The sequence below is a fragment of the Pinus tabuliformis genome, chromosome 4_1 (assembly GCF_031772625.1).
Source record: "Pinus tabuliformis cultivar Carrire ecotype Pingquan chromosome 4_1, CPIR1, whole genome shotgun sequence".
In the NCBI taxonomy this organism is placed as follows: Eukaryota; Viridiplantae; Streptophyta; class Pinopsida; order Pinales; family Pinaceae; genus Pinus; species Pinus tabuliformis.
The window spans coordinates 165693573-165707629 of record NC_142303.1 but is presented as its reverse complement, the minus strand read 5'-3'; the positions used below and the strand labels follow the sequence as shown (position 1 = coordinate 165707629).

The 14057-nt window shown below is 40.2% G+C and overlaps 2 protein-coding genes across 2 annotated transcripts; one reads left to right on the top strand and one right to left on the bottom strand.

Moving 5' to 3' along the window:
- The first annotated feature begins 3036 nt into the window (after positions 1 to 3036).
- Positions 3037 to 3390, top strand: LOC149174704 (uncharacterized). Its single transcript, XM_089420935.1, has one exon. It carries the CDS (start codon positions 3037 to 3039, stop codon positions 3388 to 3390), a length of 354 nt encoding a protein of 117 aa, XP_089277061.1.
- Positions 3391 to 11808: 8418 nt separating this feature from the next.
- On the bottom strand, positions 11809 to 12333 carry LOC149174703 (uncharacterized). Its single transcript, XM_089420934.1, has one exon. It carries the CDS (start codon positions 12331 to 12333, stop codon positions 11809 to 11811), a length of 525 nt encoding a protein of 174 aa, XP_089277060.1.
- Between the last annotated feature and the right edge of the window lie 1724 nt (positions 12334 to 14057).

The window sequence follows — 14057 nt, the reverse complement described above, 5'->3', positions numbered from 1 at the left end:
AAGGCAAAATTGAAGAGAGCATCAAGGAGGCAAAAGGACCATGAAGGACCTCAAATATTGGCTAAGGGTTCCTTGGCCCAGCACAATGATTGATGAAGAAAACTCAGCCCAAATTTCAAAAAATTTGGGGCATTTTTTGCATTTTTGGCACAAAAAACAGGTTTTTTGCTCTATGCGCCGCGCCACATGGCGCTCGCTTTTGATAGGAGCCTCCAAATGAAAAAAACTCAACATTTTTGGATTTGGCACGAAAAAATATTCTTGCCTACCAATGGCCAAGAAAGTTGGACAGGTTTTGAGCCCTCAAAAAGGTCTAAAACACTCAAAAATGACGTCACTGCCCCTATTTTGGCACACAGGAAGCAGTGTTGGGAGAACTGAAGTTTGGAGCGGTAAATGGAGGCCAAATTGAAAAATTACACTTGGGCTGGAAAATAGACAGGTAGACCTTTCCAACAAGCACACTTGGATCGAATTTTTACACTAGGAAGACCTCAAAAAGTGGCTCCAAACAGGTGCTACGCATAGAGAATTTGGCGCGGTGCATAGGGGAAATTTGGACCAGTTTGACCAAGAATGCTCTGTTTTTCACCTAGATTTTGCCAGTTTGACTTTTACACCTACTTAGTGTAAAATTTGTGATGTAATTTAATATAAATTGATGGATCATGATGTAAATATGTCAACTTTTCACTTATGGAGGGAGATTCATCTGTTAAAAAGTTGTTTGAAACTGAATGAATCAGTTCCCTTGTTTCTAGAGGCATGTTGTTCCACTGCTTGATTTCCAGTTCTCAATTTAGAATTAGTTGAAACAACACCTAAAAATGTAAGCTTGACCCCTAGAGGCTAGGATGAGCTATGGTTTGTCTATATTATGTTTTTTTTAGTCATTAGCATGGTTGGACTCTTGAGAAAGCAAGGAGCTTCATTGTACACCCATATCAACATTTTGGCTAAGGAATTGAGACCAAGGTTTGTAGCACTCTTTGGGATCCCCGTGGCATTTTTTTTGGTACATTTATATCTTCTGTATTTGTTTATGTGTTATTTATGAAATTATCTATCTTGTTTCTTCGTAACTAAATCAAACAAGAGGGAAAGTAGAATCCATTATAATTGCAGTGCGCTACTTGAGGTTTGCTTTAGTTTCTTGATGTTTCCAGCTGTTTGGAGAGGATCCATGGCTTCTCTTGCCATCTTCAACTCCTCACCTATCTAATCCCTCCACCTCATTCAATTTCAAGTGCCAAAATTAGTTGCCTACCTTGCCGCATTGAGATTTCTGCAAAGCTGAGCCTCATTCCCTGCACCCAAAATCTGCTTTTCCATTTGAGCCAACAAAAACATCATTTTATTTAATCAAAATCTCTTGCACACATACCTAGCCTAAAATGTAGTTACATTAGTCATCTCAATCCTTTAGTGATTATATTTTGCTGAGATTGACCCAGAGAGAGCCCTCTCCCGACCTGGTAGGGCTAGCTACCAGGTTAAGCATGGTTTGATGTTGGCCCTAGATCCTACCTTTCTCAGCCTGAGGTAAATCTAGGCTCTAACACTACGTTTTGTTGGGATGATGACTATTAGAAAAGATTGGATATTCTTAAGGAAAACATGGTTACGACACCAATCCTCATATTCTCGGATTAGAAGAAGGAATTTCATGTGCATGTGGATGCATCTTGTATAGTGTTGGGAGTTGTCTTAACTCAACCACAGGCAGGAGATATGGATCACCTGATTACCTTTAGCAATAAAAAATTATCTAACTCAAAGAAGAACTATTCAAGCACAGAGTGAGAAGGATTGGCCATGGTTTATGCACTACAAAAATTGAGGTATTACAAGCTAGGTGTGCACTTTGAAATGTACATGGACCGTTTTGCTTTGAAGTACCTATTCAATAAGCCTATGTTGGGGGGCGGGGGGGGGGGGGGGGAGGGGGGCGAATATGTAGATGGTTGCTTCTTTTCCAGGAGTATGATTTTGAAGTGACAGTTATGCCCAAGAAATTGAATGTTGGACCAGATCACCTCTCTTGGCTCGAGAATGGTGAATAACACACTAATATTGATGAAGGGTTACTTGACACGCGACTCTTTGATGTTAGAGTTGCAGATGAACATTTTGTAGACATTAGTCATTTTTTCGCTACTGATTAAGCTCCTAAAGGTTATACGACACAACCAAACAAGGAATTAGTTGTCAGGAATGCATATTTTTCCGTGATTGCAATACACTTATATAAGATAGGATCGAATGAAGTTCTACGTCGATATGTGCCTGAATATGAAAGACACAGTATTCTAGCTAAAGCACATGGTGGTGTTGCTAGAGGACACTATGCAAGCAAGACAACTGTGTAGAAGATCCTACGAGCAGGATTATGGTGGCCTACGTTACATAAATATTCTGAGTACTACAGTACATGTGATGTGTGTAAAAGGACTAGGAGGCCATTGCGCAAGGATGAATTGCCCTTAAATCTACAAGTCACACTACAAGAATTTGATAAATTGGCAGTTGACTCCATTGGACCTATTCATCCACCAGGGAAGAAGACAGGAGCCCGTTAAATTATCACTGTAGCAGAGTACTTAACCAGGTGGGCCGAGGCACAACCTATGAAGGATTGTAACATGGAAACTACTGCGAAGTTTATATTTTAATTTATTCTGTCAAGGTTTGGATTCTTGAAGATTTTAATGACTGATAGAGGTTTACGCTTCCTAAATGAGACAATTTCGTCTTTAACAGAAGATTCTAGATGTACCATGAGAAGAGTACACTGTATCATCCCTAGGAAAATGGAACTATTGAAGCTTTCAACAAGATCTTGGAGAATTCCCTAAAAATTTTTACAATGTTAATAGAAATTATTGGGATGTGCACATACTGACAGTTCTATGGGCATATAGGACGACCTGTAAGAAATTGGCAAGCCAAACACCATTTAGACTAGTTTATGAACCAGAAGCAGTGATGTCGATGGAATATATAGTGCATAGCCTCAGGATTGTAGTAGTAACTGAGATGGCGGATCACAATGTAATGGAGGAATGCCTCACACAACTACTTGCATTGGAGGAAGAACGCTTTTTGGCTGGCTTTCATAAGCAAGTGCAGAAATCTAGAGAAAAGGTGTGGCATGATCGTGACATTAAGCAACGTACTTTTAAGAATGGAGATTTGGTCCTGGTACATGACAGCAATTTGACCAAATTTCCGAGGAAGTTTCAAATGTATTGGCTAGGATTGTACATGATTAAGGATATTTTGGATGGTGGCACATTTCATCTTGTGAAGCTGAATGGGGAAGTGTTTCTTGGCAGGATTGATGGGAGTAGATTGAAGGTGTACAGGGATGATCCCACCCCTGCACAATGACTACATGACAATAGGAAATTCTTAGTGCTTTTGGCAGTTGAAAGAGAGTGCGGAACTATAAACTACTCTGTTAGGGAAAAATTCTATCAACGAAGGAGGGTTGTGTGCTATTTAGGAAGATGGCACAAGTGGAAGCTGCGACAAGGTAGTTGCGCCATAAGGAGGTATTGGAGTGTTTTCTTCTTGAAGGTGTATGAAAATAAACCACTTTAGACTGTGGATGAAAAAAAACCCTAATAATAAAAATGGTTGTTAAACAGTGTGGATCTGCAACAAATGATAGAAACAAAACCTGCCAAAGCCCTAATCTATGCAATAGAAATAGTTAAACAACAAAATGGAATAAGAAAATATGCGGAAGCAACTCCAATAATCCAATGGAAGCCAGATATATAAAGAATATATTTTATTAAATGACACCTGTGAAGGGAAAAAATAATGCTACGAGTCCCCCTCTATGGGATGGGTTCTTGGCTATCCTCAATTTCTTCAGCTTTTTGTAGAGTCTCTCTCCTCTATAATGTGTAAAACCCAGCAAACAAAACATTTTAGCTCAATGAGAACTCAAATGAAAAATAAAATGGTGTATGACAATGATAATAAATAGAACTACAATAGTGAGTGCAACAATGAAAATGATCAAAAGTGAAGAATGAATGTAAAACCCTCCAATTTATAGCAAAATACTAGGTTATCCTCGCATAATGGGAAATAATAAATTATTATTAACCATATTCTAGAATTAACCATTTGGAATATTTTATTATATTTGGTTGGAGGGAAAAAGTATTTAAATGGGTTAAATACTTTTATTTAGGAATAATAAATAAGTAAATGTTTTATTTATTATCCCAAGAAATATGGTTAAGGAATAATAAACAAATAATGATTTATTTAAATATTTATAGGGGATTTAGTTAAATTTGACAAGGAGTAATAACTAATTAGTGATTAATTAATTATTCCTAGAGAAAAATAAGATAATGAATTATTTATCTATTTATTTCCCATAACTCAGTCAAATATGACAAGGAATATTAGTTAAACAATGGTTTAATTAATTATTCCTAGAATATAATTAAATAAATAGTGATTTATTTAATTATTCTTCATGGGTTTAACCAAAAATATTTTAACAGATGTGGTTTATTAAGTGATTTCTTATAGTGAAAGCAATTTTACTATGGTAAAATTGGCCCTACATGGTGTACTTTGATCCATCTAGTAAATTATGGCTAGATGATCAATTTTTTTGTGATAACAGATTGCCCCCCAACGTAAAAGTGTTAGGAGAAAAACGTATGACTAAAGTACGTTGTAAGGACACAATCACTAGAAACCGAAGGGGACTCAGAGAGAGAGAGAGAGAGAGAGAGAGTAATGGAGCCTAATCAAAAGAGGATAGTGACAAAGCGGGCAAGACCAACTAACTAATGTAAGTCTCCTTTTATGCTGTGGTATCTGATCTCAATGAGGTGAGGGAGGCATACCTATACTCGTCGAGATAACTTAGTATAAAAAATAATGATGCACCCAGAAAAATGAAACTGAGTAATAAAGTACATGTTGAATGGTACATGTCATGATGACATAAATGAGCCAGAAAATAATACAATGTATCCCATATACATAATACGCCTGCAAAAACATGATCTAGGACTGAATACAATAACATATGAGTACATGAGATATAATGGCCCTTCCCTCACAAAATGGGTGGGAGGGAGGGTAGAACAACCAAAGAAGCCCTGCTGAATAGGAAAGGGCTCTGCAAAAATGAATGGTTCGTATGAAGGAGACATGCATTCTATGAACACTGCAAGGGGGAGGAACCAAATCCATCAAATCTACGGAACTACATCTGAGGTTGTAGCATAATATGAAATCATCTGGGCATGTGGGGGGATACCTAAAGGGCCACCCACTCATGAGGTCTGAAACATCTCACACACGCCCGAGAATCACTGGTACAATCACTACATCACTGGTACATCAAGTGTATGAATCACGAGCATGAAACAATCAAGTAAAATGGAAATGATGATTCCCTTTGCTTTATTTGAGGCACCGAACAAGAGTGGAAGCTCAAACCAAGATACACACCCTCTAGGTCGTTCCTCTAGAATATATGTCCTAATGTCTATAGAATAGGGCCTGCCATAGGTGAGGCAATGAGGATCCTCAACTAAGGCATGAGGGAAAATAGTAATGTAAATAATGGATTGATACCAGGGAAAATGGGACTGAGTGAAAAACAAAAGACTTCCCTTGTCATAGCATAAAGTGCATGGTTGACCTGGCAGCGACTGACTCGACTCCCGAGGGGATGAGGGACTGTATGAATGAAGGCCAAAATGGGCGATGCAGGATGAATGCTATGCAAATATGGATGGAACACTACGACATGATACAATGGGATGCACAACAAACTCCATGGATGCAAAGGTGACTCATCACGGATGCTCTGAACAAGGGTGACTCGATGATGCTGCCACACAAAATAGGCCTTGGGGACCATGAAAACATGAGAAAATGATGGTTTCCCATGACGAAAATTGACACTTGAGATGAAAATAACCAAGGGAAGGTGGTTCTCTAAGTACAAGTGTTGCACATGAATAAATTTTATTTTAAGAGGCGACGAAGTGACCCTTCTTGGAAAAATGGCTTCTAGGTGAAATGTCAATTCATCAAAAACTAGGAAAGACCCATTCTAGTACTCGATGAGAGATTTCCAATGGTGTTAATGGTTTTCCAAAATGAGCTATGGTTTAGTCACAATGGGCGATAGAAAAACTTTTGGTTTTTCCATAAAAGGACATTTTCCCTCCAATTTGAATTCATTTGCTAAGTGAGTTGTGGTGAATTTGAAGAGGAGGAAAAGGCCCTAAATCTTGTGGAGATCATAGCGAGGAAACTGACCATTGGAATCAAGATCTGTGACTTTCAAGTAGGTGGCCTTACTCATTTCTTCAGTTTCAGTGGTTTATTTTTTAATTTTGGTGGCTCACAGCTCCCTGGGAGACCCCTACTACTCCTCACGGTTGGCTTGCGCTTTTTTGGGCCTGAAGTGTGATTTGACTCATGGGAATTGGTCAATGCTCACACTTTTCTAGATGAAAGTTGTGAGCTAGACCTAAGAGGAAGGGTGATCTACTAGCCTGATGGGGGCTATAAGCTAAATAGTCAAGACCAGTGTTTTCATCTCTGAACTGAAAATACATGTGGGGTTTGGCAGGTATGGTAGATTTGAAAATAAACTAGTGTGAACGAGATTTGGAAACCCTTCGACCTGAGATTCATGGGGATCAAGTGGTTTGAGAGGCGCTAACTCACTACGGGGTTCTCAGGTTGTTAGAGAACCCATTTATGAGGGTAGGTGAGCCCTTGTTATCAAGGATCGTGAGCTATTGGGACCCCGACCAAGAGATCTTTATAGTGCAGGGGAACAGGATCGAATTCACTTTCCAGGATATTTATTTCTGGACCAGACTCCCCCCTAGGGGTGGTGGGGGATATACATCTAGTGTTGCCTCATGGTATGAGCATTATAGAGTTTATGGATCACCATTTTCCATAGATTGTTTGTGTGAAGGGAACGACCATCCCAATCAGTGATCTAGATAGGCTAGAGACACGGGTTGTCGCCACAGTAGTGCTACAGATTCTGGGAAGCCAGACGTTCCACCACATCACTGGTGGGAAGATGATGCCTGTTGAGAGTGTATTAGTAAGGACCTACTATGGGTGGTTGTTGGCTTAAGGGGGGCCTGACCCAGGTTCAAAGTTGTTCATGCTAACCAACAAAACCCTAACTGCTGGCCCTTTTGGCAAGAACCAGCAAACATAGGTTGTAGTTTTACCCGAAGTAGTATTGTGGGATGATAGAACCAGGTTTCTGCATCCATAGGTAGTGTGATAAGTGGTCTTAAGCTTTTATAGCTTAGATCTGCCTTTGTGCAGATCGGTAACCTTCTAGGGCTCGCTACTGTAACTCAGGTAAAATGGCTTCTAGACCTTTGCGAAGGTCTGCGATCAGTCTTTGTGGACCTTAAACAAGCAAGTTATCCACTTTCATGCATTAATCAATAATCATATATCTGCCTTTGCGCAGATCTATTCAACTCATTAGAAATCACAACAGAATTAACCCTTAACTTAATGAACACAAATAATTACTTAGTTCATGCATAAATATTATAGATTCAATAGATTTGTGCAGCGATTACACATTATTTCATGAAAAACACTCCAGTAAGCGATAGAACATAACATAAACGGAACTTGTAATAATTCTTAGATATAAAGTATTTCTTCAGATTCAATCTTTATTAAGCTTCAATGTTGAGATTACAGACTCCTTTACCCTGAGCACTCAGCTGCAGGGGTCTGCGCACTCAACTATGTACTTAGCAAGGCCTCCTGCTCACTCAGCTGCAGGAGCCTTCCCCTTTCACCTAAGTATAGGAAGCAGAGCTTTCCTGCCTTAGCACTTGCCCAAAAATAGTCTCTATCTTCACCTACTTGCTCTTTGCTGCCTCTTAGACTCGCTATGACTCAACTATATATAGCTTTCTTCAATACAATACCATGGTCTGTGGACCATGGGTGAGTCTCAAAACCAACCTATTTACTTATTCAAACAAGGGGCTAAAACCTCTTTAACCCCTATCTACCTGCAAGCTCTGCACCCACATTTCATGGAGACTTTACATCATTTACAAAAACATATACAAAATTTGGGTTAACTAACCCCAAAACTAACCTTGGTCTTGAATAGAGCGGATATAATATCTGTGTGACTTATTAATGATCCCATATTTGGCCTTCATCTTGTCTGATAACTCTTTCTCTCCACGTTTCCCTCCACAATCCTTGGCAGGGTCCGCCCCTTGTAGGGAAGCTTTGTGATTCGATGAATTAACATGTCTATAATCGGATTGGGCTCCCCAACCCATAGGCACCCATCATGCACTAGTGTGAGGAGGTGGTGCACACACACCATGTTGATAGTTGACCTATGAAGATGCAGCACGCAGAGCATGTGTAGCAACCCTGCCTGCTCAACACCTCTGACCCACTTCATGGGTTCCAACCGCGTAACCCCCATCTCTTCGTAGTAATTTTTCATCATATACTTGTTGGTTGCCAAATGTGGGAACCTCTCGTGGTCCGCGCGGTCTCAATCCTCCATTTTCAGCACAAGATTGCACACTAATGTCATGCCTTCAAATTCCACCTGTTTAGGAAATCGGGGTGTCAAAACCATAAATTTCCTGGAATCTAGGTCCTAGGTAACTTGGGTTTTTCCCTTTCATGATGCGGGGAGTCTTGAGGTAGACTCGATCTCTTCGGTGTCCAATTCCTATACACCTTGGTATTCTTCGTCCTCGAAATCGACCACTTTCTCCGGTTGTTTATCTTTCTTTTTGATCTGAAAATGGGGCACTTAGGCTTCTTGTCTAACTTAGAAGAGACTCTCCCACTTCCAAAGATTATTTATTCCTAAGTCTTTATGATTAACCAATGTGGAATTAAATATGTGCTTGAAAATAAGGTGTATTCTTATGTCTGTTTTAGAACTATTTATGTGCTTTAATATTCTATTGTTTTTGCTAATACAACATATATATAACAATAAACAATGCAATAATAAAACAAAACACACAGAACAGCAATTTAATTAGGATTTCACCCAAAACTCTTGGGCTATGTCTCTGTGAGCTCTATTCAGCTGAAATAGGCTCTTTGGGATTATGGCAAAGTCATTTTTTACAAGCTATTGGCTCAAATCCACTGTCTTACATAGAAACAATGGGTTTAGACACCATTTTATCCATGGCTCTTGAAGCTCTCGGCTTTCTGGCTCTCGGCTCTCACTCTGGTTCTCGACTCTCGCTCTAGCTCTTAGCTCTGGCTCTTGGCTTTGGCTCTTGGCTCTGGCTCTTGGCTCTAGCTCTGGCTCTTTAGCTCTGGCTCTAGCTCTAGCTCTTCGGCTCTAGCTTCTTTGGCTCTCTGGCTTTTCACTTGATCTCCAAGTGACCCCAAAGGCTCCCTCGTCTGCTCTGCGCAGTAGCTTTTCACTCTCTCTACTCTCTTGACTCTGCAACTGCCTTCAGCATTCATGTCTCCCTTAATTGAGCTCCCTGGTTTCCTTTGAGGCATTTCCCCAGCTTTTTTGCTTCCCTGGCCATTTCCCTGTGTTCAATCATTTCTTTGTGCCTCTTCGGCTTTCCTGCTCCTTATTTGTTTAACTGGCCATCTAGCTCTATGGCTTTATGGCTTCTAAATGCATAATTTCTTGTAAAAATTCTTGCTGCAACATGGCATGATGATCAAGAGCAATTACAGAAGGAATCGGGGTCATTTCATAGGCAACAACCCGAAAACTGAGAAAACTGCATTACATAGAGATGTCTGGAAAATACACTGTCAGGCGTGATTTGCGGACTTGAAATCCCATTCAGTCGCCCCTAAATCCCTATTAGGTCTACCACTAGGCATTAAATCACATCGCATTAGTGTTTTGGGCAAAATCCCAAATACACGAGAAAACGATGAAAAACTTGTTAAAATCCTTTTTATTAGACTTCAAATATTATTGTGTCCACCCTATAAACACATCGGGTCTGCCTTGGGCCACTGTCACAGCTCCACCATCGATCTACAGGATCTCCAATCCAACAGTCACCATTTAATTTTGAGCAGCTTAAGGATATGGAGGTTACCCGCCTGAAAAGGTGGTTTCCCTATTCCTTCACCAAGCCACGCATCGTTCATTATGTGGGATCAGGTAGAGCCAACCCAAAACCATTTTCTGCTTGAGGCCCACTCGAAATTTGCCTTACGAAACCTAAAATTTATGCAATCAAGATTGGAATTCCCCTTCAGGTCAGTTTTTATCACTTTGGCATCTTTCCTTTGTGTTTCGGTTCTTACACCGAAAAGTATTAATACACAGAAAAGTCTCATTACCGGAACTCAAATTTTATAAACCCACACCTATAGAATCCATCGAGTCCGATTATCGTAAGCCATATGTATATCAGCCTCGCTCCATTGTACTACTCCGACGCGATATTGCTATGTGACTTGTCACAATCGCATATCGCAAAGTCCTGGGGTCTTTCCATATGGCATCACCGATGCCGATTCACTGATCCGATCATCGGCGATCGACGTATCGCATGATCGCAATCACCGATTCCATGGTTCCAATGTCACATGTGTCTGCCTCTGATCCAATCGATCGAATCACCTGATCAGAATTTCCTCTACCTTTTCTTAAATCTGGCCTTTGCATTTTTCCGATGTGATTCCCTTTTTAAGGGTTTTTTTCCATTTGTATGTGTTTTTGCTTCTTTTTCCAAAGAAACAAGGCATCTTCTTTCTGCGATAACTTCTGCACCCTAAGTCCATTTTAGCCCATTCAACTTGTAGTAGATTCAAAATGAAAAGATCTCTGCCATGGGCTATTTCTAGGAACTTCTTTGGACTTTCATCTTTCCTCTCTGAGGAACACTTAGACTTAGGAGTCTATCCAAAAATCCATTTTGGATCACTTTTCCTTCTGTCGCACGTCTAGGTTCTTCCTCAGTGAATGTCTCACCGGCATTGGCTTCTTCTTCTCCTCTTTTGTGGTTGATTGCTTCACCCTAGGCGACCTCAGTGCAATAGGCACAGGGGATGTGGCTTCCATACTTGAGGTTTCAAGGCCTGACACGTCAAAAACGACAACTTCAGAATTTACATCTTCTGCGTGGTTTGTATCAGTCATTCATTCTATGAGCAACTCTTGGGCTTCTATAATGTAATTTTCAAATGAGGGGCACGTCACAAACTCCTCCCAGAATTGATGATTCATAAGCTTCAAATAACAAAGCTCCCAGACAATTCTCAAAATGCAAAGTGTTCTTCAGTGGACCAACATCCGTAATTTATAGGAATTTTTGAATTCAAATCTGACTGTTCCCCCCAAATTCTGATCATAAATGCATCTTTGGCAGTAGATATCCAAAGATATTCACCATAAATAGTGCCTACCTACTCCTCTTAACTAATTTTTGGCCATCAAATCATGAATAGTAACCCCAACGACTACTTTTGGACCGATCTACATGACACCACCCTCCATGGCACAGCTCATCTAACGTAGCTCATCCAACGCAACTTCACCTATCACACCCTTGTCATCAATCGCACAACCTCCCTACCATGTTCTTCACTTAGTCGGGTAGTGTAGTTTATAGTCCCGCAATCCCTTGCAGCTGCCTGGATTACTAAGACTATCCTGCTTCCATATAGTCATTGCATAGGGGTAGGATCCCCTGTGTATAGCTTCAGTCTACTTCCATTCACTTTTCCAAGGAATGGTTCCCTATTTAGCTTCATGAGATGAACTGCACCACCATCGGTGATCTACTTAAGAATGTATGGCCCCAACCAGTGCATTTGAAACTTTCCTGGAAATTTCATGAACTTGCTCTCATACAAAAACACTAAATCATCTACCTTGAACATGTGAAGCATAATATGCCAATCGTGCCATGCCTTTTCGCATTCCTTTTGCACTTTCTGGTGAAATCCTACAAGGAAGCAATCTTCTTCTAACTCCATCATCTGTGTGAGCCATTCCTCCAAGGTCTTGCAATCTGCCATTTCTGTCAATGCTACAATTCGTAAACTTGGGACAATATACTCAATATGCATTACTTCTTCAATCCCATAGACCAGTCTAAATGGTGTTTGGCTTATCAACTTCTTGTAGGTTGTCTTATAATCCCATGAAATAGTAGGTACGTACATGTCCCATTCATTCCTCTGCGCATTGCAGACCTTCATTAATGTAGACTCCAAAATCATGTTAAAAGCTTCCATCATTCCATTTTCCTGTGGGTGATAGGGCATGATCTTCTGATGATAGCCCTGAAGTCCTTCACGCATTATGCTAATCGTTTCATTTAGGAAATATGTACCCCTATCACTCATCAAAATATTAGGGCATCGAAACCTTGTTAAGACATATTCAAACAAAAACTTCACAGTAGTGGCTGTTGTACAATCCTTCACTGGATGCGCTTCCGTCCACCTAGTTAATTACTCAGTTACAGTAATGATATACCATGCGCCCATCTTCTTTCCTGGTGGTTGTATTGGACCTATAAATTCAATGGCCCATTTTTCAAATACCTAAAGTGGGACTTGAGGATGTAAAGGAAATTCAACCCTTCGTGAAGGCTTCCCCATTCTTTGGCAAGATTGCATGCCTTGAAATATGCCTTAGAATTCTTGTGTAATTTTTGCCACTATAATCCAGTGTGCAAAATCTTCTTTTTTGTTACTTTCCCTGCATAGTGACCTCCTACCACTCCTCCATGGGCTTCAGCTAGGATACTAGTATGTTCAAACTCTGGAACATACCTTCGCAGTATCTCATCTGTTCCCATATTATACAAATTACCCACAATCACTAAAAAATCCACAACACAAACTACTAAATCCTTCCTTTATTGAGTGGAATAACCTTCCAAAGTTGTTCTCGTGTTAAAAATTGAATGATATTGGCAAAATGAATAACCACAATGCGCACCGCAAAGGGCTACGCATCCGACAGTCATTCCTCCAAACTACTTTGGTTCTTCACCTGTTTCAATTCTTAATAGATGGTCTAGACCTGCATTCAGCCTTCCAGGCTTCACAATTACTCCAAAATCATATTCTTGGAACAATAGTAACCATCGACATATTTTCCCCCAACACAGGCTTATTGACCAGCTACTTCAGTGCAAAATGATCTGTATACATTTTGAAGTGTCCACCCAATAAATAATTCTTGAACTTTTGTAGTGCATAGACCATCGCCAGTCCTTCGCACTCTGTACTAGAGTAATTCTTCTCAGCTTTGGATAACTTTCTTCTCCCAAAGGCAATTGGATGATCAATCTCTCCTTCACATGCCTATGTTAATACATCTCCTAGCGTAATACAAGATGCATCTACATGCACATGGAACTCCTTCTTCCAATTTGAAAACACCAAAATAGGCGTTGTCACCATTATTTCCTTCAAAACATCTAAGCTATGCTAATAGTCTTCTTCCCAGCAAAACATTGCATCTTTCTTTAACAATTTCTCCATCGGCATAGTTATCTGGGAATACACCTTGATAAACTTCCTGTAATACCCAATGTGTCCCAATGTTGCGCGTAGTTGTTTCACATTCCTTGGAGCTTCTAAATTCACAATGACGGCAATCTTCACAAGGTCCACCATCAATCCCTGCTTACATACGACATGGCCAATCCCATAGGGCACACACAATATTCATTCTTCAAGTTCAACATGATCTGATACCTTTGGCATGTATCCAGCATGAGGCGCAAACTCACAACATGGCGCTTCACCAACCCAAACACAAGCCAATCATCAAAATACACCTCCAAAAATCTATGAATGAACTCTTTGAACGTCACGATCACTACTCGAGAAACGATTGCAGGCGCATTCTTCAATCCGAATGGCATAACTGTATATTGGAAGAAACCCCACTCAATCGTGAACATTGTTTTTCTTCAATCTTCCAATGTGATCTTTATTTCATGATATGCCGAAAAACCATCAAAAAACCAATACGCCTCTTGTCCGCCAGCATTTTCTAACACTTCATC

Coding starts and splice junctions, on each gene's coding strand:
- LOC149174704 (XM_089420935.1), top strand. CDS start 3,037: ATGGCGGATCACAATGTAATGGAGGAATGCCTCACACAACTACTTGCA.
- LOC149174703 (XM_089420934.1), bottom strand. CDS start 12,333: ATGCGTGAAGGACTTCAGGGCTATCATCAGAAGATCATGCCCTATCAC.